We start from the raw sequence: 26222 nt of genomic DNA on the forward strand, positions 1-26222 counted from the left end.
ACTGGGGCTCAGCTCATGTATTCCCTAGAGCTTAGAGAACCCATGTAACCATTGTGTCAAAAGACACAAATTGAGCTGGGCTTGGTACGCACCTGTAATCCCAGTACTTGAGATGTAGAGGCAGGCAGATTAGGAGTTCAAGGTCATCCGTGGCTGTGCAGAATATTCAAGGCCAACCTGGGGTACATGAGAACCTGTCTCAGAGAAAGAAAAGAAAAACTTGGACAGGATTGATGACCCAAGTGTGCTTTAATCCCAGTGTTATGAAGGCTGAGGCTGCCAGATCTCTGTGAGTTCAAGGCCAGCCTAGTGTACATAGCAAGTTCCAGACCAGCCAGGCTGTATGGAAAGTGAGACCCTGTGATAAAGAGAACAAAAGGAAGGAAAAGATGTTCCAAAGCTCTGTTCAGAGACTGAACGGAGATGGCTCAGTGGTTAAGAGCACTTGCTGCTCTTGCAGAGAACCTGGATGTGAGTGGTGGTTCATAACGGCCTGTAACTCCAGTTCCAGATCATCATTCCCTCTCCTGACCTCTGTGGGCATTGTATGCACGTGGTGTACATACATACAGGCAAAGCACTCATAAGCATAAAATAAAAATAAAGTTGTTTTAAAGAATAAGAAAAAGCTGACTATTATTAGCAGATATTGAGATTCAATGCTCAGATCCATTTCTTATTTTTTTAATTTATTTATTTTATGTACATTGGTGTTTTGCCTGCAGGTATGTCTGTATTGAGGGCATCAGATCCCCTGGAACAGGAATTATAGACAGTTATGAACTGCCATGTGGGTGCTGGAAATTGAACCTGGGTCCTCTGGAAGAACAGTCTTATCACTGAGCCATCTCTTCAGCCCCTCCACTTCATTTTTTAAGACTTACTATGTATACAGTGTTCTGCCCCATGTATGCCTGCGTGCCAGAAGAGGGAACCAGATCTCATTACAGATGGTTGTGAGCCACCATGTGATTGCTGGGAATTGAACTCAGGACCTCTGGAAGAGCAGCCAGTGCTCTTAATCTCTGAGCCATCTTTCCAGCCCCCAGATCCATTTCTTTTTTTTTTTATTTTTTTTTATTTATTTTTTTTTTTTTTTGGTTTTTCGAGACAGGGTTTCTCTGTGTAGCTTTGCGCCTTTCCTGGAACTCGCTTTGGAGACCAGGCTGGCCTCGAACTCACAGAGATCCGCCTGGCTCTGCCTCCCGAGTGCTGGGATTAAAGGCGTGCGCCACCACCGCCCGGTCAGATCCATTTCTTATTGAGGGGTTCACTATGGGATATTCTCATGCTGTCGGTTCTCTTTGTTAGTTGGCCCACTCACATTAATGAGTCTCTTCTTTTTGTGTAACATTTGGTCACTTGGTAGACACTTCATGCAGTGATGGCTGGATAATGCTTGATTTTTGCCTTTACTTCCCATTCCCAAGACAACCAATTGGTTCTCTGCCTGCTGAGCATACCTGGTTGTTTCAGTTCATAGCATTATATAAACTCATATGTTTCAATATGTGGGATATGCTTTTGTCCATCACCTTTAACATTGTTAGAGTTCAACTTGTTCATTCTGGGTCAATGGGAGCTTCTTTACATTGGCTTCTGGTGTTGGAAGCCCCCTGGTAGTCTTTGGTAGCACCTTGCTGGTGGTTACCAAGATACTTCCACTTCATCTTGTACATTTCTTGTCCCAGGCCTGGACCCAGCCAGTTTTTGAAAACCTCTGTTCATTTTTCAGTGGGAACTGGCATGAGTATTTTTGTTGTTGTTGTTGTTGTTGTTTAGATTTTGCTTTCATTTTTCTACTTAGGACTGAACCCAGGGCTTTATCTATACTATGTAAGTACCCTACCATCAAGTATATCCCCATCTTGCCAGTTATTAAATCATTAAGGACACTAGGTGACTCTTAGTTGTCAAAGGCCCAGAAAGTTACAGAATGAGAATGTCCTGTTATTCATTTGCTTTTTTCCACATCATATATACCAGAGTTGAAGAGTGGCAGTTATTCAATTCTGAAAATGGTCACATGTTTTGTTTTCTTTCTATTTTTATTTCTATCTGGGAAACACACACACTCACTCACACACTTTTAGACAGGGTCTCACCGTATGGTCCTAGCTGGCCTTGAACTCAAAGAGAGGCATCTGCTTCTGCCTCCCAAGTGCTAGCTTACACCACTGCTCCTGGCTTTGTTTGTTTGTTTGTTTGTTGTTTTTGTTTCTGTTTTGAGGCAAGATCTTGTTAAGTAGTCCTCAAAGTGTTTTTTCTTTCTTTTTTCTTTGTTTCCCCCCACACACACAAGACAGGGTTTCCCTGTGCAGCCCTGGCTGACCAGAAATCACTCTGTAGCCCAGTCTGGCCTTGAACTCAGAGATCCACCTGCCTCTGCCTCCCAAGTGCTGGAATTAGAGGCATGTGTCATCACTGCCTGGCTGGTTTTTCTTTCTTTCTATTTGAGACAAGGTCTCTTGTAGCCCAGGCTAGTTTTGAACTCAGTACGTAGGTAAGTCTGAAATGAACTTCTGATCCCAACTGTCTCAGCTCCCAACTGCTGGGATTACAGGCATGGTCCACCACCATCTCAAGCTTTAGCTTAGATTTTTGCCCACATGCAACAGTACATGGTCATCATCCATCATCCCAGCACTGCCTTGTTCTCTGGGCTGCAGGTGTATCCTGAGTTTGAAGATCAGAGAGCCTGCCTGCCATCCGGGTCTTTTCTGACTTGTTCCTCAGACAACACCATCCGCTTCTGGAATATGGGTAGCAGCTCTGACACTCAGTGGCAGAAAAACATCTTCAGTGACGTGAGTTGCTTCATTGTAGTCTGATTTCTAGGAGCAGGGAAGTCTTCCCTGTGGAACAAGATGTGAGGTTTCCCCAGGGGCAGGATCCAGGAACCGAGATGGGGCACTCTTGTCCCTTCTTGTGTCGCTCTCTTTCTTTCTCCCTCCCTTTCTGTGGTGGTGGCATGATCAGTCTTCTCTCTTTTCCACCTGACTTCTGCTGTGTGTGGGGTGTGTGGGGGGGGTGTGTTTGTGGTGTGTGTATGTATGTGTGTACGCCTGCGTGTGTGCGCGCGCGCGCACGTGTGTGTGTGTGTGTGTGTGTGTGTGTGTGTGTGTGTGTGTGTGTGGTCACTCCAGGCGGTCCAGCACCTTCACTGAAAATGACCTTGCTTCCAAGTCTTGCATCACAACTCAAGGAGAGTACAATGGGCAGAGCCAGGCAGAGACTTGCCTCATCTAAGTAGCTGTCACACGGGAAACCTCAGCTGGTGTGCTAGCAGGAGCCGGCGGAGGTGGGGGGAGGTCTGGTGGAGGCTGGGGAGAAACAGTTTGCTGAAGACATTTTGGTCAGTCCTGCTAGGTGAGCAAGGGAGCTTTCCTGGGTAGCTGAGAACCAAACCTCTCTATGTATTGTACTTTATGTTAAAACACCCTTCTGCTGTTGTGGCCCCTCCAAGTCTTGTGAGAGGCAGACAGTAATTGGATAACTTGAAGTCATATGCAAACACCAGTGCAGGAAGCACCATGAAAGAAAAGGACAGGGTGCTACTAACGTGTAACACTAGCCCATGCCATCGCAAGAACCTTCTGGAAGAAGCACTTCCGCCACAGTACAGAGGGACGGGGTAAAAAGAGGAGGGGACAGACTCCACCCCTGGGGAATAACTGTGCAAAGGCCCCGAGGTGACACCAAACTTGGTGACTGGGAAAACCTTCTAAGGTCAGTGTGGCTGCAGTAATGCAGCCTTTAGTGCAGGAGATGCACGGAACTGCTCCTTTGTTTCTTTCCCTCCCCAGCCAATAGCACTGTCTTCTTCAGGAGAGGAAATGCAAAACTGGCCAGGCGTGGTGTCACACACCTGTAATTAGAGGTAGGAGGGTCAGGAGTTTGAGGCCAGCCTGGGCTACGTGAGACCCTGTCTTAAAAACAGAATAACAACAACAGGAAAAGAACGCCCTACAACTCTTGTGAGAGTGTGGTGTTCTGATGCGTAAAAGGGTTTGTATTTTTAAAGGGGGGGCAGGCTGGAGTGATGGCTCAGCAGTTAAGAGCACTGGCTGCCCTTCCAGAGGAACCAGGTTCAATTTCCAGCACCCACATGGCAGCTCATAACTGCCTGTAACTCCAGTTTCAGGGGATCCAACTCTCCCACACAGACATACATGCAGGCAAAGCACAAATGTGCACGAAATAACAATAAAAAATGTTTAAAAAGTGGGGGGATTATAGGCTAGAGAAATGGCTCGGCAGTTAAGAGCACTGGCTGCTCTTGAAGAGAACCTGGGTCCTTTCCCAGCACTCTGTGAGAGTTAACAATCAGTTAACTCCAGTTCTAGAAGATCCAGTGACTGATTCTGGGCTCCTCGGGCATAGCACATGCATGGGACACGTACATACATGCAGACAGAACACTCATACACATGTTTAAAATAGAAGTCTGGAGCTAGCTTATCCAGCTCCAGGAAGCTCTCAGAGACTCGGAGGCCTCCCGTCTCTTCATTCTGTCATGTGAGAAGATAGCTGTCATCCTCACGAGCCATTGGTCAGCCCCATGCAGCCAGATCCCAGGGGAAAGGCAGCCGATGCGTTCCCACTTGCTTTCCTTCTCAGTGCCCAGAACCTTGTCTAGCTGCAAGGAAGACAGGAATGCAGTGACTGGAGTTGAGTGGAGAAGCTCCGCTCCCGGCTTGAGTTGTTACTCAGGCCCCTGCCAAGAGACGCACTGAACTCAGAGGTGCTGTAAGCTCCATGCAAGCTGACCTTAGCCTCTCTTCCCACAGACCCTGCTGAAGGTGGTATATGTGGAGAATGACATTCAACACCTGCAGGACATGTCTCACTTCCCAGACCGGGGCAGTGAGAATGGGACACCCATGGATGTGAAAGCTGGGGTTCGAGTCATGCAGGTCAGTCCTGACGGCCAACACTTGGCTTCAGGCGACCGCAGTGGAAATCTGAGGCAAGTGGCCCTGGTGGTGGCCCCAGCTGGGGCTCTCAGGGCACTGGGGAGGAGTCCTGGTCTTGGCATCTCAGCTGCTGGTTGGGAATAGGAGACCATGAGTAGTAATGCAGTTACCAGCAGCACCCCAGGGCTTCAACTGGGAGGGGCTCCTGAAGGCCTGAGGTCATAGTGGCTGTCAGGACCTCAGCAGCTGCGTGGAATGGCCTCCTCCCTGGACAGGGAGATTCATGAAACCCTCACAGCATCGGGTACTGAGGCTGAAGTGTCAGTGGGAGGAGCCAGCTGCAGGGGGTGGGTGCACTGAGAGGGCAGGCCCAGGTGGTTTGAGGGTGTGTGTGTGTGTGTGTGTGTGTGTGTGTGTGTGTGTGTGTGTGTGTGTGTCCTCGGAAGACATGTCACGTCCCCTGGAGCTGAAGTTATAGGTAGTAGTGAGCCACCCAACATAGGTGTTTGGAACCAAACCCAGGTCCTCTGGAAGAGCAGCCAGTGCTAACTGCTGAGTCATCTCTCCAGCCCCTGGTGAGGTTTTTTTGAGACAGTCTTATATGGCAATTCTCCTGTTCACACCCCCTGAGTTCTGGATTACAGGTGTGTACCACCATGTCCAGATTTGTCTTCATTTTTATTTTATTATTTACTTATTTGTGTGTGTGTGTGTGTGTGTGTGTGTGTGTGTGTGTGTGTGTGTGTGTGTGTGTATGTGGGTGTGCATGCCTCTATGGAGGCTAGAGGTCAAGACTGGATGTCTGCCTCTATCACTTGATTGTACTTATTTTTGAGACAGTCTCTCTCTGACCCAGAAGCTCACCAGTTTGGCTAGACCGGCGGCCAGCAAGCCCCCGGGACCCTTGTTACAGCCCTAAGCCCTGGAGTTAGAGGCACACTCTACGCCGAACTCAGATCCTCTCGCTTACTCAGCAAGTGCTTTACCCGCTGAGCTATCCCCCAGCCCCGTTTTCATTTTTGAGACAGGGGCTCATACTGGAGGCATCCCAGAATGGCCTAGAACTTACTGTGTGGCCCTGTCTAGTCTTGAACTTGTGTCAGTCCTCCTGCCTCAGCCTCTAGCATGCTAGGATTGTAGGATAGGCGTGAGCAGCCATCGTGCTTAGCTAGTGGGTGCTAGCAGAGCATGAGCTCTGTCCAAGAGACCTGGTGTAAGATGGTAAGTGGCAGCTATGGCCGTCTGAGTCTTGAAAGACAGAGCAAGTGGGAAGAAACTGCAAAGCGTGTGCCCATAAAGGGGCAGCTAGCTACCATGGGGTACCTAGTGAACAGCTTCTTTTTATTTGTTTATTTATTTATTGCATGCGTGCGTGTGCAAGTGCACACATGCATCTTATAGTGCAAGTGTGGGAGTCAGAAGAGAACCTTGGAGGGTCAACTCTTTCCAGTGTGGTTCCTGGAGCTTCGGGTCACTAGTCTTGGCAGCAAGCACCTTTACCCACCATCTTTTTGTCCTAGTTTTTCGTTGTTTCAGTTTTTCCTGTGGAGTCCTGTGATGTTTGAATACTGACAGTTGTAATATCAGTCACGCATTAAGCAAGGTGCGTGTGTCATTGCTCATGGTGACAGCTCTTCCATGAATGGCAAACACGCCCCATGCCTGGTGATGGCTGAGCACTGTGTTTACCTGGTGATTTAATCCCCTTGCAGAGCCTGCTGTATGTAAGCCCAGTTTTACTTCTCTTTTATATACATGGGTTATTGAGGTGAGAGAGACCAGAAAAGGATGGGCTAAAACTCACACAGTAGATAGTGGAGGAGCTGTGGTGGTAAAAATAAGGGAAGTCTACATTTGAGACGTTATGAATGAGGCATGAGCCAGATGTGGTGGTGCACGCCTTTAATCCCCACTCAGGAGACAGAGGCAGGAGAATCTCTGAGTTCCAGGACAGCCTGGTCTACAGAGAGAGTTCCAGGCCAGCCTGGTCTACAGAGAGAAGCCCTGTCTTTGAAAAGAACGGATAATGAATGAAACACGATGGTGCATGCTCTACCGAAAGAAAACAAAGCGAAGAGCTGGACAGACAGCCCAGTAGTTAAGGGCGCCTGCTGTTCTCACAGAGGACCAGAGTTTGGTCTCCAGTAGCAATGTCCGACAACTCATTACTGCCAGACTTTAACTATAGCTCTAGGAGATTTGATGCCCTCTTCTGCAGACACACACGCACACACACACACACACACAAGATGAAAACATATATATTTTTTAAGAAATAGGCACATTGGGGCTGGAGAGATGGCCTAGTGGTTAAGAGCACTGACTGTTCTTCCAGAGGACCTGGGTTCAATTCCCAGCACCACATGGCAGCTCACAACTGTCTGTAACTCCAGTTCTAGGGAACTGACACCCTTACACAGGCAAAAACACCAATGCACAATAAATAAATTAATTAAAAAAAAAAAGAAATAGGCACATGCCTTTAATCACAGCAGTTGGAAACAGGGACAGGTAGGCCTCTGTGAGCCTGGGGTCAGCCTGGTCTACATAGCCAGTGCCAGGCCAGCCAGGACTAAATACTGAGGACTCCCTCCACTCTCTCACCTCCAACCCCACACCCACCAAAAAAAGGAATAAATAATCTTTTTTTTTTTTTTTTAAGAAAACAAAAGAGGTAAATACATGAATATGGTCTCTGGCCTTTGCCCTTTCCCTCAAACTGCCTATATGAAATTTAGCTCTGCAAAAATGTGCAGCAGAGGACTATCCTCAGTCCCTGGGGTTATGTTTTGGCTTTTGAACTACAAGAGGTTCATAACTGTGGTCTCCTTGTCCCTGCACTGCTCCCTTTACCACAGCCATGTTCTGGATGGGAGGCTGTGGTCGGGCATCTCAGACTGCTTTGCTTGACACAATAAGACTGCAGTACTGGCCTAGAGCCAGGCGAGGGGCTGTGGGCAGGGTACAGTTGGCAGTGTGTGTCTCCCAGGATCCACGAGCTGCACTTCATGGATGAGCTGATCAAGGTGGAGGCCCATGATGCCGAGGTGCTGTGCCTGGAGTACTCCAAGCCTGAGACAGGTGAGCCCACAGCACGCTGAGGTCAGGTGGGCTGAGCCACAGAAAGCAGAACTGGTGGGAGTCCAGGAAGGGCCCTGGGGCTAGACTGGCCAGGTTGGTATGGACTGCACAGAGCAAGACAGCTTCAGGCTTGTGCTGGTCCCAGGGCCTCTTCAAGGCCCCAGCTGAAGGGGTGAGTGAGCATGTGAATATAAGCTCGTCATCTTCTGGATGGACAGGCTGTTAGGTGTTCCTTTTAAAAAGTTAAATGCCCACAGAAAAATTGCAAGAATATGACAGCAAGTACTTAGAGATCTTTCATCTAGATCCAGGGTTTTAATCCAGTCTCACTCTTTGTCTATCTACATGAGTTCCTCAGCTTTCCTCTCTCCATTGTGCTGTGTATATGTGTATGCTACATGCAGGATAAAATAAGGGCGTACACATTTTGTGTTTTTGTTGGGTGATGTGAGAGTTCAGGCATGATGTCCTCTGACCCTCCAGTACCCTAAGAAGAGCATCTCTATTCACATGACTGTAGCGTGCTAGGGTGTAGCTCATTGGTGTAGCATTACCTAGCTTTGTAGGTGCCCTAGGTCCCATCTTGGTCATAAACATCCATACATATACATATATGCACATACACACATGTGTATGTGTCTGTTTATATATACACACATATAAAACACTGCTGTACTTACCAAGTCTGTTTATTCCATTTTGATACCATGATGTTGTTTAGACAATGTTCCTTACTCAAATTCTGCTAATTCCCCAGTATTGTCTTTCACAGAACCTTTGTTTCTAATCGAGGTTCACGTTCTTAAGTGTCTTGGCTTTATTATCGTCTTTATTCTGGAGCACCTGCACAGTCTTAACTTGGTATTTGGATTTCGGCTTTCTGAAGAGAACAAGCCAGTCATGTAGAATTTCTCAGTTTTGAGTTTGTCTGATTCCTTATCATTTAGTTCAGACAATATACTTTTGGAGTATCCTATCTGTATTAGTTGTTTTTGTGCTGTTATAATGAAATACCATGACCAAAAACAATTTCTAGAAGAGTTTATTTTACCCCATGGTTCCAGAGGGATAGAGTCCATTAATGTCAGGGAAGGCATGGCATGTGACAAGAACAGGAAGTTAGCTGATGATTTTATCTTCACAGAGAGAGCAGGAAGTAGGGTGAGGCTGTAACCCTCAGAGGTGGTCCCCACTGACTGATGCTCTTCCTCCAGCAAAGCTCTGCCTCCTAGAACCTCCCCATACAGAACTACCCCCTGGGGACCCAGTGTTCAAATGCCTGAGCCGGTGTGGAGCATTCTCATTCAAACCAGTCCATTAGCCAATCTAGGTGGAGGTACACCCTGATATGGCAAACAGTGGCTTTCCATGCCATGTTTCATTCTTCCATCCTCCATACCCTCTGCCCATCAGAATTTCTTTCTGTTTCTCAACTCTTAGACCTTCCCTGAGCCCTCCTGGCTTCAGGCTGTGTTGTTAAAAACTCAGCTCTGCTGGGTGTCAGAGCAGGCATAGTCTGAGGGTCCAGTGAGGGGGACGGCCCAGTGAAAGAAGGATGGTGGCGGAAAGTGGTCAGCAAAGCCTGGCTGAGGCCTAGAGCCAAGACTCAGAGCTGGGGCATGGTTTAAGTGAGGCTAAGAGAGTGCCTGGGCTTCCCATGGCATCCCACAGAGTAGGACTCACCAGGAAGGAATGTTGTGGTGTGCAAAAGTGTCTACTACTGGTAAGCATGGCACATACGTCAAGAATTGCCTTTACTCAACTGGCTCTGGGGGTCTTTCCCCAGAGCCAAGGACTTGCCCCTTCTTGCTTTGGGGCCGCTTAGCTTCGACTCTGGATCCAGGACTGTACATCTATCTCAGTCTGCCCGCATATGTGGGAGGCAGAGCATCTAGGCACCTTTGGCAGCCCACTTGTCCTCTCCACTCACAGGAGTGACTTTGCTGGCTTCAGCCAGTCGGGACCGGCTCATCCACGTGTTAAATGTGGAGAAGAACTACAACCTGGAGCAGACGCTGGATGACCACTCTTCCTCCATCACAGCCATTAAGTTTGCTGGTGAGCGCCTTCCCTCCCTCTTGCTGGACCTCAGCAGACAGCCCCTTTGTTAGCAGGGAACCATGGCATGCCCTGTGGTATGCAGACAGGAGTAGCAACCCATGGATCTGAAGGCTGGGCTTTTGGTTTATTGATTTATGAAAATTGATTTTTAAAAGTGAATAGGGGGCAGGAGAGATGGCTCAGGGGTTGGGTGTTTTGTTTTGTTTTTGGGACAGGGTCTCACTATGTAGCCCTGACTGACCTGGAACACAGAGATGGAACACCTGCCTCTGCCCCTCAAGTGCTGAGGTGGAAAGTGAGAGCCACCGTGCCTGGCATGCCTCAGGTGAAGAGCTCTTGCTCTCGCAGAGGACCGAGGCTTGGTTCTCGGCATCTACATGGTGGCTTACACTCATCTGCACTCCAGTCCAGGGCACCCAACACCCTGTTCTGACCTCTGGAAGCACCAAGCACACATGCGATAGACCTACATCCGTGCAGGCCAGCTCACGTACACATAAAATAAATACAAAGTGAGTGAATAAATAGGCCGGTGCAGTGCCACACCTGTAGCTCCAGTGCTCCAGAGGCAAGAGGATTGCCTGGGCTCAGGGATCCAAGACCAGCCTGGCAGCTTACTTTTCTTGTGCTTTGACAAAGTACCTGGCGGAAACAATGTACCAAGGATTTGTTTTGGCTGACGGTTTAGGAGAAGATACAGTTCTTGGCAGGAAGGTATGACTGCAGTAGGAGGCAGCATCCGCAGTCAGGGTCCGAGAGAGGTGCATGCTGGGGCTTGTCCAAGACCCTAGTCCATATGGTGCTGCCCACATTCAGGGTAGGTCATCCCCCTCAGTTACACCTCTACAGATTTCCTCACAGACGTGTCCAGTGGTGTGGTACTCAGGTGATTCCGATCTGAGTTGGCAGTGCAGATGGACCATTACAGAGGCTGAGGAGATGGCTCAGCAGGCAAACTGCTTTTCTGTAAGCATGGTGACCTGAGTTCTGATCCCTGACACCCACATGAAAAGCCATCTGTAATCCTAGTGTTGAGAGGTAGAGACATGAGGATTCTGGGAGCTGTCTAGGTAATCAGTGAACTCCAGCTTTAGAGAAAGAGGAAGGACCGATCTCAGAAATTAAAATAGAAGAGGCAGGCAAGATGGCTTAGCTGGAAAAGGTACTTGGCACCAAGCCTGGTGACCTGAGTTCAATCTCTGGAACCCACAGAGTGGGAGAAGAGAACCAATTCCTGCAAGTTGTCCTTGACTTTCACGTGCACGCTATACACTGTGTACACAATAAATTAAAAAATAAGGTAGAGAGTGACCGAGGACGATACCGGATGCAGTATTTTAACCTTCTGTAAAATATATGTCCAGCCAGGTTTGGTAGCATGGGTCTGTAGTCCCAGTGCTTGAGAGGTGGAAATAGGTGGATCATGGGGTTGGGGATTTAGCTCAATGGTAGAGCACTTGCCTAGCAAGCGCAAGGCCCTGGGTTCGATCCTCAGCTCCAAAAAAAAAAAAAAAAGAAAGAAAGAAAGAAAATAGGTGGATCATTTAATACCATCCTCAGCTATATAGCAAGACTCCGGAGTATAGCACACACTAGCCTCAAACTTACTATGGAGCTAAGGCTGACCTTGAGCTGATCTTCCCACCTTCATCTCCCACATGCTGGGATTGCAGGCATGGGTCACACACATGGCTTTCATCTGTTGCTCTTTTGTTTATCCTGCAGTGCTGAAGCCGTGAGCACACTAGCCAAGGGCTGTACCCCTAAGCATCATCTCTGGCCTTAGTTGTTTGTGTTAGGTTTTTGTGACAGGATCTGTAGCCAAACTGGCTTAGACCTTGAGTTCCTCCTGCCTCAGGCTCCCAAGTGCTGTATTACAGAGGGCTAGAATTACTACATGCACCACCACCTCCAGTTCTCAAATGCTGTCCCCTCTGTACCCCGGTCTTTGTTTCCTTGTGTACCCCTGCCCTGCCCAGACCTGCACACACAGTTCGTGTCTTAAGAGGCCTCCCCTCTGCTAGGAACCTTTCTGATCCTAGCAGAATTGGTTGTTTGCCCTGAAATGGGGTTTCCTAGCTCCCCATTTTCCTTCCTGTGTAGCATAGGGCAGCCCTGTCCAACCCCTGCCTCCTCCTCCAGGCACCAGAGATGTCCAGATGATCAGCTGTGGGGCCGACAAGAGCATCTACTTTCGTAGTGCCCAGCAGGTAAGTGGGGTGGCCTCCTTGGGGCTAAGGTCAGGAGTTGGTCAGGGTGTCCTCTGAAGTTTTTGCCTGCCCTGCCAGACCTCGGACGGACTGCACTTCGTCCGCACCCACCATGTCGCAGAGAAGACCACCTTGTATGACATGGACATTGACATCACGCAGAAGTATGTGGCTGTAGCCTGCCAAGACCGCAACGTGAGGTGAGGAGTGCCTGGGCCTTTGCTAGCCTGGCCCCAGCTGGTTTCCAGCCTCTCTCAGTAAGGTCTGACTTACTTGCTGGACTGTTTTCTCTCTGGCTCCTGCTTCTTCTCCCTGTTCATCTGGCCCCTGAAAAGTTGGTGAGACTGATGGACCCAGCATGCTTCTTAGAAGTCTGGCTTCAAAGCAGGGCATGTGTTGTAACTACTGTATAGCAGGTTTGTAGAGAGGAAGCTGAGGGTGAGATCACCCTTCAAAAGAGCTTCTTTAGGAGAGCCAAAGGCAGACTGGAGGGATGACTCTGGTTAAGAGCACTGGCTGCTCTTCCAGAGGATCTGAATTCAATTCCCAGCACCCACATGGTGGCTCACAACCATCTGTAACTGTAGTCCCGTGGAATCCAATACCCTCTTCTGGTGTGCAAGTGTACATACAGACTAAGCAGCCATACACATAGAGTACATAAATAGAAGGAGAGCCAGAGGCTCTTGGCCATAGGCAGCCATGATGAGACCCTAAGAAAGAGCCACCATGTGTAATAAGACAGGGGTCTTGAAGGTAGAGGCAAACCTTCAGTTCCCAGAATGTTAGCAGAGGTACAGCATCATAGGCAGCATTAGGAGAGGGGTCCCAAGGGAGAAGTAGGCCTTCTAGTTCTGTAAGGCAAAGGAAGTTTCTGGCTCTAAGAGATTCCCAGAGGGGCTCAGGATGGGAGGTTTCATATGACCCAGAAGTCACAAGGCTCTGATAACAGTAGTTATAATTCAAGGTTGTCTCCCAGCTGTATGGGGGAGAGAAAGAACTCAGCTTTGTGTTAGTTGGAAGGTCACAGCAGCTCTCTGTAGCTGAGAGACTGCAAAAGGAAGTGGCCTGATTTCAAGGGGAAGAGGGCGTCATTTAGGATCTGTGATCCTCATCACAGCAGAGCGTGCCTGTAATCCCAGCACTTGGGAGAAACATCAGGAGTTCAAGGCCAGCCTTAGTTACATAGCAAATTGGAAGTCACTATAGCCTACATGAGACCCTGTCTCAAAAAAGGGAAGAGGAGGAGGAGCTTCTCCACCAGACTTAGCCACCAGCCCTACAAAAGACTTGTGGCTCTCCGGGGACTGGGTGGGGATGGAGAAGTCATGAACTCATAGCTCATTCACCTGTCTTCCTTGGGCTCCTGTCTGGGCTGGAGAATGCTGCTATCAGAGCAGTGGCCAAGGTAGCCCAGCCCTTCAGGAAACTCATAGTCCATGAAGGGATAGTGCCTAGTGGTCTGGGTGAGATGGAGGGAGGCTTGGGAGTCAGCATGGCTGTGGGAGGGTCAGGAGCTATCAGGGTTGGCCTGGGGCTTGTTCTCTGCTTCTTCCCTGGACTCCCTCCACCTGGGGCTAAGCCCTAAGCTTGCTGTGTGAAAGGGAACAGATGCCAACTCATCAATACCCCAGGGCATAACCTCAGCTTGAGGTAGGGGCTCCCACCCAGGAGCAGAGGGCAGCAGGGCCAGGAGGAAGGGGTGGTGTCTTCTGCTCCCACATGGCATCCCCACTTCCCCAGGGTCTACAACACAGTGAGTGGGAAACAGAAGAAGTGCTACAAGGGTTCCCAGGGAGATGAGGGGTCCCTGCTGAAGGTGAGTGTGAGACCACACAGACCCCAACACAGAGCCCCAACTTGCCTCTTCCTGTCTGTGTCCTTAGTGTTTATTGAAACGGTCACACTGAACAGCAACCACCTAGGCCCGGCTAGCCACGGGTGCTTGAGTTGGAATGGAGGGAGGGGTCCTCTATTCGCTGAGTGGGCTCTAGTTTGGATGGCAACAAGATGTGATTGGAGGAGCAGACAGACCTTCACTCCTCTCCTAGCTTGTCCTCCCACAGGACACAGGACAGGTGGACACTTCTCAGAGACTCTGGCCCAGGGCAGTTGTTCTGAGTTCAGGCTCCTTGATAGATCCCAGCTGTGCCTCAGGCTGACTGCGTGACCTTGGGCAGGTGTCTAAACCTGTTTCATCATCTGTCAAATGCAAATGGAAGCAGCTTCCACCCTAGGGTTGTGTAGAGGGTCAAGTATGCAGTACTGAGCACTTTGCCCAGGGCCTGGCCACCATCATTTCTGCACTGGTGGCCATGACTGCTTCACCTGCAAAATGGGAGCAGGAGTCTCTGCCCTGTCGGGTGTCATGAGAGTGCCCTGAGTTGATTCCCTGAACCAAGTGTCCAGCACAAAAGAGGTGGTCATCAGGGGGTGGTCCTGAGATGGTTGGCCCAGGCCTCCCAATAAGGATAAAGTAGGCAGCCTGAGGTAACATGTCTCTTCCCTCAGGTCCATGTGGACCCCTCAGGCACCTTCCTGGCCACAAGCTGCTCTGACAAGAGCATCTCGGTGATTGACTTTTACTCGGGCGAGTGTGTTGCCAAGATGTTCGGCCATTCAGGTAGGCGTTTGGCGGCCTGCGCCCCCTTCCCTGCTCCCACAGCTGGCTCTGAGTAAGGACGCCTCTCTCCTTTGCTTGCAGAGATTGTCACCGGCATGAAATTCACCTACGACTGCCGTCACTTGATCACAGTGTCTGGAGACAGGTGGGCCGCCCTCTAGGAGTAGGTGGGCATGCCTCCTGGGGAGAGGCGCTTTCAGCCTGTGTGGGGGTGCTTCAGAGCTCCCAGGCTCCTCTCACTTTGGACAGTGTACACCTTGAGTCGTATCCAGCCCTAAGTTCCACCCAGATCTATTGTTTTCTTGTGACCTTGAGCAGGTCATTTCCATCTATCTTGAAAAGTAATGACGACAATTGAAAGGACGATACAGCGCCGCTGTCTTATGGGATTGATTGGTTGTTCCTTGGATTTATCACAGTTCTGCTCCCAGCACTGTTCTGCTTGAGTCTTGAGGCCCCTAGCTTGCCGGGGTGCCTGGACCTTGAGCTAAGCTGACAGGGCATCAAGGGAGGGGATCTTGGCCATGATGACAGAGGGGCTCCAGACTCAGGCATGGCAGTAGCTCCCACATACACTTCCTTCTGCTTTCTGCCCTGGTCGTTGAAGCTGCGTGTTCATCTGGCACCTGGGCCCGGAGATCACCACCTGCATGAAGCAGCATTTGCTGGAGATCAATCACCAGGAGCAGCAGCAGCAGCAGCAGCAGCAGCCGCCGCGGCAGCCCAAGCACCAGAAGTGGAGCAGCGCCCCCAGGTCCTGCCAGTCCCAAGACCAGTGAAGTGGCCAAGGCCAAGAAGGCCCTGAGCCAGCCCTCCCGTAGTCTTAGCCTGGGGGAATGTCAGGCTTTGGAAACAAAGTTCCAGAAACACAACTTAAGAAAAGGTTTAAGCTGGGCAGTGATAGCGCTCCCCTTTAATCCCAATACCTGGGAAGCAGAGGCAAGTGGATCTCTGAGTTCAAGTCCAGCCTGATTACAGAGTGAGTTCCAGGATAGCCAGGACTACACAGAGAAACCCAGTCTAAGAAAGGTTTTAAAGTGCAGAGTCTTCATGCTTCGTGAGCATGGTGATGGGGAAGCCCCAGGGCGTGGGGGAGAGAAGACCTACCCACCCAGCAGTGGGGAAGGGTGCTCAGGACGGGGACCAATGGGGACTCCAGTGGCACTGAGTGTCCTCCTACCCTTCAGCACAGACCTGGTCCTTTGCTTACTTGAGTCCCCAAAGCACATGTCTTTAGTCTTTATGCCTCTCTCAAACTATTTGGAGTGAGCTCCCATAATGATTTTTGTAGGCAGAAGTTTCCTGTCCCAACCACCTACTCCCAAATAACTGGCAGCCGCTTCCCAAATAACTGACTCGGAGACTTAATATAAATTATAAATTCTTGGCCAATAATTCAGGCTTGTTACTAGCTAACTCTTACATATAAATTAACCCATATTTCTTATCTGTGCTTTGCCAAGTGGCTCATGGCTTGAACCTCCCTTTCTACATGTCCTGCTTCCTCAGCTGTGACTGGCTGGCATCTCTCCTGACTCTGCCCTTCTTCCCATCATTCTAGTTTGATTGTCCCGCCTATAATTCCTGCCTGGCAGTCAGCCAATCAGCTTTTTATTAAACCAGCCCGAGTAACATCTTCACAGTGTACAAAAGGATTATTCTACAGCAGATTTTTTTATATAGTCTTGCTGTCTGGCAACAACCACTGGTCCTGAGGTGGCATTGGAGATGTCACGGGCAGAAGCACCAAGGGAATGTGCTCCCTTTGGGGTGGCTCTCCACAGTCATGGCTGAAGCTGTGGACAGGTCAGCTCTAGGCAAGTCCTCGCCTCCCCACATTCACCTAGGCTTTCTTTCTGTTCTTCTTCCCGAAGCCAGGAGACATATGTATCCACACCAAGTGAGATCCGCTCCCTGAGCCCTGGAGAGCAGACAGAAGATGAGATGGAGGAGGAATGTGACCCAGAAGAGTCGCTGAAAACGCCGTCCAAAGAGAGCTTGGACCCAGGTTAGGCCCAAACTGGGAGTATAACAGTTGAGCTAACCAGAAAGTGACTTGGTTGAAGTAACTGAAAAGTCAAGAGTACTAGTTTCAAGCTTTGCTGGGCCCAGGGTCAGGTGACATCAAGAGGAAGGTGCTCCCCATTGAGTGTTGTGCGCGCGCCTGTTATCCCAGCATTCAGTTCCATAGCAGGGTGAGGCTAGCCTGCTCAACATGATACTTAAAAAAACCGGTATCAGGTAGGGTGTGGGGGTGTATGCCTTTAATTCCAAAAGCAGGAGGATCTCTGTGAGTTCAAGGCTAGCCTGGTCTACCTAGCAAGTTCTCTACATAGCAAGTTCCATGACAGTTTGCACTGCTTAGAGAAACCGTGTCTCAAAAAAAAGAAAAGAGGGGGGGGGAGATATTTTAAGATATCTTGCTGAGTGTGGTTGCTCGTACCTATAAAGCCAGCACTTAAGAGGATGAAGGAGGATTGCAAGTTCCAGGTCAGCCTGAACTACATAGCAAGAGCTTATCTCAAAACCAGAAAGAAAAGGAAGATCTTTTTCTCCGTCCTCTGAGTCTGCTTTTCTTCACGTTGCCTCTGTGCTCAGGCTGACTCTCCCTTTTTGAGGGGCGAAGAGGCCTCTATCAGCTGTAGGCATACAAAACTGCAGAGAAATGAGCACTCCTTCCTAATGCTCAAGCAGAGTTCTGGAGTTGTGACTCCTGTTCCTGACATAAACTATGGCCCAGTTCAGAATCAGTCCGTTCCTGTGGGCTGAGGCTTAGTCAGCTCCACTTAGTGCCTGGCCAAGGTGGGACATGGTAGAGGGCTGAGGGGGTTTCCCCAGAGGGCTTCCCAGGGAAAGGTAGGGAGAGCACAGCTCCATTTGATGGAAGGCTAGCTGTGTGCCGCTCCCCTGCATCTGCTCTCAGGCTTGCAAGAGGGCTGCTCATGGTCTAGGCATCAGAGCTGGCTGAAGAGGAGAGATAGTTGTGTCTAAGTCTCCCTTAAAAGATGCTCCTAGCAGGGTCTATGGTACAGACCTGTAATCACAGGTAGATGCAGGAGGATTATAAGCTCAAGGCCAGCCTGGTTTACAGAGTGAGTTCAAGGCCAGCCTGGGGACTTAGTGAGGCCCTGTCTTTAAAAAGGCTGAGGAAGCCGGGCGGTGGTGGCGCACGCCTTTAATCCCAGCACTCGGGAGGCAGAGCCAGGCGGATCTCTGTGAGTTCGAGGCCAGCCTGGACTACCAAGTGAGTCCCAGGAAAGGCGCAAAGCTACACAGAGAAACCCTGTCTCGAAAAACCAAAAAAAAAAAAAGGCTGAGGAAGTAGCTTAGTGGCCGAGCATTTGCCTGGTGTGTGTGAGACTCTGGGTTCAGCCCTCAGGACCACACACAAATAGAGAGGAAGCCTTTTCTCAGAAGTCACTGGCAGGCTTCCTGTAGATCTCACTGGCCACTATGCCTCCATCCTTGAGAGAGGCTGGAAACAGTGACAGAACTGGGTGCCTATAGGGTGACTCTCCCCAAGGGACAAGAAGGGGCTTCTTGATACACAACAGCAGTGTGAGAATTCAGCTGGAAAGGTTTGTTTGTTTCTAGAAGGGTTTCTCTGTGTAGCCCTGGCTGTCCTGGAACTTGCTCTGTAGACCAGGCTGGCCTTGGACTCTGCCTCCGAAGTGCTAGGACTAAAGGCATGCAGGTGTCTGAGAGTAAACTAATTTTTCTTGTTATCTCCCTCACTCCCAGTCTGCTGTTCCATGCTGACCGCTTTTACTAGGTTGGTGTAAATCGTGCCTTTCCCTGAGCACTAGTGTTGTGTGTGCATCGCAGCACATCCTGTTATATCTGTGAGTCTCGGTATCCCGGAGCTACTGTTCCTACCTTCCCTCTCAGAAACAGCTTAGCCGACTGTGAGTGAGTAAAGCAGAAGCCCCCATATTTATAGTATTCTAGTAGAGTTAGTCCCCTGCAAGTGGGCATTTAGATTTCTTTCGAACTTCATGCCACAGTGTTGCAGAAGCTGCACCTGCCTGTCCTGGGCCGACATGTTAGTCAGTTGAGTATTTTTCCTGACCAGACACACTGGGTCCTGACATTAGTGTTCCTTTTATTTTAAAAGGAAGCCCCAAGAGCGCTCCAAATTCAGATGGATGCCCTATCTGAAATGAGGTGTGAGCCTACGCTCACTCCCCACCACTGTGTTAGGGATTGAACTCAGGGCCCTGCACATGTCAAGCTAACGGTCTACAGCTGAGCCCCATCCGTCTTGGTTTTGATTTTTTGAAACAGGCTGTCACTTTGTAGCCCAGACTGGCCTGGAGCTCTTGCTTCTCCTGCCTCAGCCTCCTGAATGCTGAGATTACAGGCACATACCACTACACCCAGCACCGCCCCCTAATGTTTAGACTTGGTCAGTCTTATGAGTTAAATAGTGTATTTATTATCTAAGTTTGTATTTCTCTGACAGTGAGTGAGTGAGGTTGAGCATCTTTTGATCTGTGAGTTCCTGTGCTACTCCTTTTGGAAATGCCCAGTAGTAAGTGTGGTCTGTTCATCTCTGGGGTTGCTTGACCTCTTTTCATGTGTCTATGTGTGTCTGCAGATCCCCAGTGCCTGCTGACCAATGGCAAGCTGCCACTCTGGGCAAAGCGGCTGGTGAGTCTACTGGAAGAATGGGAGACTCAGTGGCTGGCAGAGGAGGAGCCCTCCCCATGCTCCCCCTTCCGGAAGTCCTTTTCTCTTTCTGTCTCCTTTCAGTCTCAGCTGAGGCAGCCTTGGTTCATGAAACCGTCTGCCCCGTGACTGCTGCTGTCCTGGCCATTGGAGGGGGGCAGGGAACACAGCAGACAGTCTGACCTTCCAGGCCTGTCACCTGTGGGGGAGGTGGGAGAGGAACAGTAACTAGATAAACCATGCCACATGTGGGCTGATAGATACATGCTAGAGAGGAAAAGTAGGACTGTCCAGGACGTCAGTTCAGTGTCAGCTGGCGTCTGGCGATGTCTCTTGGAGCCTAAGAAGGGAGAGTGACAAGAAATAGGCTAAGGGACAAGCAGGTGAGAGGCTGGGGGCTGGATCAGAAGGAAGTGTGGACTCTAGGGGCTTCAGAGGTGGGCCATCCAGTTGTGTATGAGGAGAAGAAAACACCAAGATGGTGTCAAAGTGGAAGGGATGGTTGTTGACATGGATGAAGGACAGGCTGGGAGCTGGTGAGTAGAGGCTGGTAGCAGGACCCTAACCTCTAGCCAGATCCCAGCTTGGTATAGACCTATAATCCCAGTTACTCAGGAGACTGAGGCAGGAGGATCACAAGGTTAAGGCCTTCATGGGCTGTAGAGTAAGGTAAAGACCATCCCAGGCAACTTAGTAAGACACTACGTCAAAATAGAAAGTAAGGTGGGTGCGTCTGGGAGGCGAGAGGAGGAAGATCAGGATCTGGAGTTGAAGGCCAGCCTGCCTGGCCTATGTGAGGCTCTGCCTGTAGTAAACTAATAGGGTTGGGGATGTAGCTCAGTTAGCTCTCACGAAGCCCTAGGTTTGCTCCTTAAGATCACAGTCTAACCAGGTGTGGTGATGCACATCTGCAGTCCCAGCACCAGAGGTCAAGGGCAGGAGTAGGTCATCCTCTGCTACATAGCAAGTTCCAGGCCAGCCAGGGACACATGAGAACATGAGACCCTGTCTCAAAATCAAACCAAGTAATAAGTGAAAACAAAAGAAAGCCGGGAAGCTGGGGTCACACCTCACTGAGGCCTTGGGTTAATCCCCAGTACTGAAAAAGGCGGAACGAAAGACTTATTAGTTGGCTTCATCCCCAGGGCCATACCTAAGGTCAAGGCCTGGATGCCAGCCCCTGGCTTTGCGCTGCAGGCCCCAGACTTCTCCTTGCCTGGTTTCAGTGATATTGAACAGACTTTGACAGTATGCTTACTCCATTCTAAGCTCCTCTACAATCTCATTTTATCTTCACCTGTCTGGAAATAATTCACTGTTATGTTCTATTATTGAGCTATTTTATATTTTAATTTTCTGAAAAGTAATTTTATTTTACATTGTGAAACCATAATAAAGTTACTTTTGTATTAAAAAAAAAACTTCACTGAAGTAGGGGCTTTTCCCATCCCTATTTCACAGCAGGAAACTTGAGGCTCAGAGAAGTTAAGTGCCTAGTCAGCTGTCTCACAGCTGGAAGTTAGAGTGTGGACTTAAGAAAACCACAACTGTACGCCCTCCAGCGACAGCTTTGGTAGGAGGTGCAGTTGGATGCAGTAGGAATGGGCTGTGCTTTGGGTGGTTTGAGTGGCAGAGCTAACAGAATTTGCTGGTGAAATACCAGTGAAGTGTGAGGGGCAGACTAAGGGGGAGGGGAATGATGCCACCATTGGGGCCTAAGAGACTACAGTGAACCATTGCAGCTGCAAGGCTTTAGGAGGGGCAAGCAAAGGGGAGTCCAGAGCAGAGCCCCCAGCATAGTAACTTGGAGCACTTATGTGGCAAGGAGGCGCAGCCTTGGTAGGCGGTTCAGAGCCCAGCCTGGTGGCTCACACCTATAATCCCAGCTCCTGAGAGGTAGAGTCAGAAAGGCTGGATACATAGGAAGTTCCAGCCACCCTAGGCTATGGGGCCAATCTACCTGAAAGAAAGGAGGGAGGGAGAGAAAAAGAGAAGCGATGGGAAAGGTAGATAGGTTCAGGGTAGAAGTACATTGTTTCTGAAAGCTGTTTCTCAGAAATGTGAAGCCAGGAGGCTGGATGAGATCTGTATAGCCCTTTTTGGGGGTGCTGCACACATGGCTAGCTGCCTGACTACTGTCCCTGTCCCTCAAGCTAGGGGATGATGATGTGGCGGACAACTCGGCTTTCCGTGCCAACCGCAGCTACCAGCCACATGGCCGTTGGGCAGAGCGGGCTGAGCAGGAGCCCCTCAAGACCATCCTGGATGCCTGGGCCCTGGATTCCTACTTTACACCCATGAAGTCTGAAAATTCAGAAGACTCTGTTCTGGAATCCTTGGAACCACAGAACCTGTCAGGCCTGCTTAGTGAGGTACAGCCTGCCCCCCAAGCCCACCAGCAGTCCCTACACTGTGGCTGCCCACTCGGGGAAGACTGTCCTACTACAGGGGTGAGGAGAGAGGGTTACAGGAGACCGTGGAGGGCAGGAGGGTGAGCCCAGGCCCACTATACACCATGATTTTCAAGACAAACAAGCAATCTTTGGGAGAGGGTTACTTAGAGGTTAAGAGCTTGGATCCCCAGAACGGGCCTTTCTTCTAAGGGGAGTGTCGAGTGGGCAGAGCCCGTGATGAGCCCTCCCTGCTCTGACCTGAGGTGAGAGGCTCGCCTCTCAGTTTTCCAGGAATAGTCTGTTGTGCTCCCTGTGGTGCTGTTGGTATTCTACTCCTTTTTAGGGGAGTCCGCCACCCAGCTCCCAGATAAATCACACACGGAGGTTTATTCTTAATTAGGAATGTTCAGCCTTAGCTTGGCTTGTTCTAGCCAGGTTTCCTTAACTTATCTCGTCTACCTTTTGCCCCGGCTTTGCCCTGTTCTCTTACTTCTGTAAATCTTGCTCTTAGCTCCGTGACTTGCAGTGTAACTGGGTGGCTGGCCCCTGGGTCCTCCTCCTTCTCTGGCTCCTAGCTCTCTCAACCCTCCTCCCAGATTTCTTCTCGCATATATCCTCTCTGCCTGCCAGCCTGCCTATCCTTTCTTTCTCCCGCCTTGCTATTGGCCAATTCTTTATTAGACCATCAGGTGTTTTAGACCAGCACAGTCACACAGCTTCACAGAGTTAAACAAATGCAACATAAACAAAGTAACACACCTTAGAATAATGTTCTTCTACACCCTGCCCCGGAAGACTCACAGGTCCAGAGCTCAGCCCTTACTGTTCTTTTCTAGAGGGCAGTCCCTTCCTTCTCTGACATGTACATTTCCTCTTTACTGTGGTTCAGTGCTCACACAGTAATGGACAGACGTCTCAGGAAGGAGGCTTGGTGAGCTACCTGTGTCACTCAGAGATACTGGCCACCCTCACCACACAGCATTTTCTACCTCCTGGAAAATCTCCTGTGACCCCGTCAGTATCCCCAACCCCTGAGGTGCCCACGTTCTGACCTGTCCCATGAGCGGGCTTGCCTGTTCCCGTTGTCATCTTGAGGCAGAGTCTCGGCCTGGAACTCATTACGTAGCTAGGCTGGCCGTGAACTCAGAGACCATCTGCTTCAGCCTCCCGAGGGCTGGGATTGAATGTGTGCCACCGTCCATCAGCTTTGCTTATTCTTGACTGTCCTGTAACGGAGTTAGGCCTCTTCTGGTCTCAGGCTGAACCTATACCCCTTATCTGTAAAGGGCTGTTGATGCCTGGGTGGGGACAAGGTCTGGCTCAGCAGTGCACTTCACACTGTCCCTGACTTGGCGTCTGTCAGTGGGGGCTGTGGGATCATTCCTCTGCCATTTGTGGCATAACAGCTGGCGGCTTTGAGGGCCTGGGTGTCCTAGCCCCCTCAGAATGGCTCTGCTCCTCATCCCCAGTCAGAGAGTCCCCAAGAGGACAACCGAGGACATCCTTCCTTCCTGACTCTACAGAGGGAATCCACTGAGACAAGAGAGCTCATCCTCTGCTCCTCAGAGGCAGAAGTGACAGTCACAGGGATGCACAGGTGAATGTCCTCTGCACCACGGAGAGCCATAGTTACAGAGAGGGAGCCCCTTGTGATAGGCTCAACCTGGAAAAACTGCTCTTCCCATAGCCTGTGGGCGTGGGCCTGGGTGAGCATGGGTCAGGCGGAGTCAGCTGCAGCCTCAGTTTCCCTGGTCCCAGATTGGATGAGGGGTTCTTCTAGGAGGCAGGAGAAGCTGAGATGTGGTCTAGGAGCAGGGTGTGGGCCTCGGGGTCTGGGCAAGGGCCAGTTGTTAATTGCCGGCACCGCCCCACCCCGATCATGCAGGAAGTACTACGAGGAGGCAGACGCCGGGCCTGAAGACCAGCGGGGCGACTCCTACCTCAGGGTCTCCTCCATCAGTTCAAAGGAGCAGAGCCCACCTGAGGGTGAGTGGGGAGCAACAGGTACCTGTGGCCTGTGGTGGCCCCTTCCGGGCACTGGTGATAGCCTTGACCCAGTTCTCCAATGTCCATAATACCACAAAAGAGAAGTGTTTCCTGCCATCACCTGAGGATGCTGAGCACCCAGCTCTGCCACTCATTCTATAAATCACCGCCATCCTCCAGATGGGGAAACAGCCCAAAGCAGCTGAGTAATGTGCCCTGTTTTACCTAGGGCAGGCTCCCGACCCCTACTCTATTCCTTCAGACTCCGGGGAGTCAGAGGCTGAATTGGAGTGCAGCTTTGCCGATGCCCGTTTCTCGGCTTCCCGAACTGACCCTGGCCCTCACCTCACTGTGACGATGCCCCATGAACCAGGTAAGTCAGCCGTCAAGGCCCCCATCAGCCCTGAGCCTCAGTTTCTTCAGTGGAAACTGGCATTTCCTTCTCGGCCTGGTGGCAATAGTTGTGTGGCAGGCAAGTCTGGATTTCTCCATTGTTTCTCCATCTCTGCCATGACTCATAGTGCTGACAACTCCTCTCTCCACCCTGCCTCCCATCCAGAGAACCCAAGTACAGAAGAGCTTTCCCAGCCTGAAGTGCCAGGCTTGGCCAGTGGCTCCTTACCCCAGACCCCTGAGCAGGAGAAGTTCCTTCGCCACCACTTTGAGACACTTACTGATACCCCTCCTGAAGGTAGGACCTGACCCTGCACCCAGACTGTGTGCGTGTGTGTGTCCAGTGCTGGGCAGTGTGGCGACTCCTATCTCAGGGTCTCCTCCATCAGTTCAAAGGATCAGAGCCTACCTGAGGGTGAGTGGGGAGCAAGCGGGCGCCCTGGTGATGGCGCCAGGTAGGGTAGTGAAGGCCAGGAAGGGTGAGAGTGGACAATTTGACTCTCGCTTCCCACCTGAGCCATGGAGATGTGGCAGGCCTGAGGCTCCAGGGGTGTCTTCCTAGAGCTCTTTCATGGATCGGCGGCAGACATAAAGATCTCAGAGGCTGACAATCATTTCTTCAATCCCCGGCTGAGCATCTCCACCCAGTTTCTCTCACGCCTCCAGAAGACCTCCAGGTAGAAACTAGTGACCCCCACGCTCCCCTCTTTCTATCCCCAGCCCCAAGTAGAGCCATGCCCCTCAGTGATCCCAGGGTATGTCTGCATGAGCCTTTCCCGCTGGCTTCTTCCCCAGGTTTCCTCCCCGGCTGCCCCTGTACCTTATGAAGTCTCCGGAGGTCAAGCCTGCAGGCCAAGGGGGCAGCCAGCCCAAAGCAGGGCCCCTGAGAGCAGGTACTGGCTACATGTCCTCAGATGGGACCAATGTGAGTATTGGGGTTACTCTCTCAGGACACAGGGCTGCAAGCCAGGAGGCCTTGTCCTTACTACAGAGCTGTGCTTGCAGGTCCTCTCTGGGCAGAAGGCTGAAGAGACCCCAGAGGCCTTGTGTCTACCAAGTAAGTGTCCCCAATCCCCGATGAACAGCCCTGGGTGCCCAGCTGAGCCACGGGAAGTGTCCACGCAGACTGTGAAGCCTTCCTAGGGCAAGGCTCTGAGACAAGTGTGCAAGTGAGCCGTCTGCTTCCTTTACAGCTCCTTCCCTCCCAGGCCTGGCATCCTGTGTCCCTTCTTCCTCAGTGCCAATCACAGACAGGACATCTGTACCTACCACAGGCCTGGATCAGAGTGTCTGTGCCCTCTCCGCGTGTTCTTACCTGGAGACAACTAGTTCACATGCCAAGTTATCACGTAGCATTTCTCTTGGGGACAGTGAGGGCCCTGTGACAGCTGAGCTCTCCAGGTCACTTCACAAACCCTTATCCATGGGAGAACTGGCTTCCCTGGGCCAAGACCCTCAGGTCGTCCCCACCACAGTGACACTCACTTCTAGAATGGGAGGTCATGGGCCTGCCATGTCTTCCTGGGGCAACCATGAGGCCCGAGCCAGCCTGAAACTGTCCTTGTCCAGTGTCTGCGGCCAGCTCCTCTCTTCGCCACCACTGGATCCACCCACCACATGTATGTGGTCTCAGGGACCTGTGGATACCCAGCCTGGTATGGCGGTCACAGTAGCCAGCTTCCCAGCACCCAGCCCTGTAGATGTGAGCACCTTGAGACTCCACAGCTCTGTGTTTCTCCCAAAGACCTCAGCCTCTGGGCCCCTCACCCCTCCTGGCCATCCCAACAACCTCCAACTTCTAGAGACCAGGTCTAGGATGCCTGGTAGCCCCGCTGCTCTCCTGGATCCCACCCCTGGTGAGTACTGCCTTGGGATGGATAGAGCCCTGGCC

General features: G+C 50.8%; 1 protein-coding gene across 2 annotated transcripts in view; it reads left to right on the plus strand.

Moving 5' to 3' along the window:
• The window catches only part of Wdr62 (WD repeat domain 62), a 42276-nt gene that overhangs the window by 15004 nt on the left and 1050 nt on the right, over window positions 1-26222 (plus strand). Inside the window, exons 10-30 of one of the 2 annotated variants that reach the window (XM_052761745.1) lie at window positions 2670-2807; window positions 4791-4969; window positions 7906-7997; window positions 9930-10055; window positions 12201-12268; window positions 12347-12468; window positions 14012-14087; window positions 14780-14891; window positions 14973-15036; window positions 15499-15645; window positions 16766-16899; window positions 19489-19541; window positions 21713-21931; window positions 23422-23549; window positions 23838-23938; window positions 24168-24311; window positions 24498-24629; window positions 24894-25008; window positions 25127-25256; window positions 25337-25388; window positions 25525-26187. In XM_052761745.1, coding sequence (XP_052617705.1) covers window positions 2670-2807; window positions 4791-4969; window positions 7906-7997; window positions 9930-10055; window positions 12201-12268; window positions 12347-12468; window positions 14012-14087; window positions 14780-14891; window positions 14973-15036; window positions 15499-15645; window positions 16766-16899; window positions 19489-19541; window positions 21713-21931; window positions 23422-23549; window positions 23838-23938; window positions 24168-24311; window positions 24498-24629; window positions 24894-25008; window positions 25127-25256; window positions 25337-25388; window positions 25525-26187 — 2995 coding nt within the window. The remainder of the gene's footprint in view (window positions 1-2669; window positions 2808-4790; window positions 4970-7905; window positions 7998-9929; window positions 10056-12200; window positions 12269-12346; window positions 12469-14011; window positions 14088-14779; window positions 14892-14972; window positions 15037-15498; window positions 15646-16765; window positions 16900-19488; window positions 19542-21712; window positions 21932-23421; window positions 23550-23837; window positions 23939-24167; window positions 24312-24497; window positions 24630-24893; window positions 25009-25126; window positions 25257-25336; window positions 25389-25524; window positions 26188-26222) is intronic. The other variant, XM_052761746.1, reaches the window with a different exon arrangement.

Source organism: Peromyscus californicus, unplaced genomic scaffold (genome assembly GCF_007827085.1).
Source record: "Peromyscus californicus insignis strain IS unplaced genomic scaffold, ASM782708v3 Scaffold_4__1_contigs__length_199733344, whole genome shotgun sequence".
NCBI classification, from domain to species: Eukaryota; Metazoa; Chordata; class Mammalia; order Rodentia; family Cricetidae; genus Peromyscus; species Peromyscus californicus.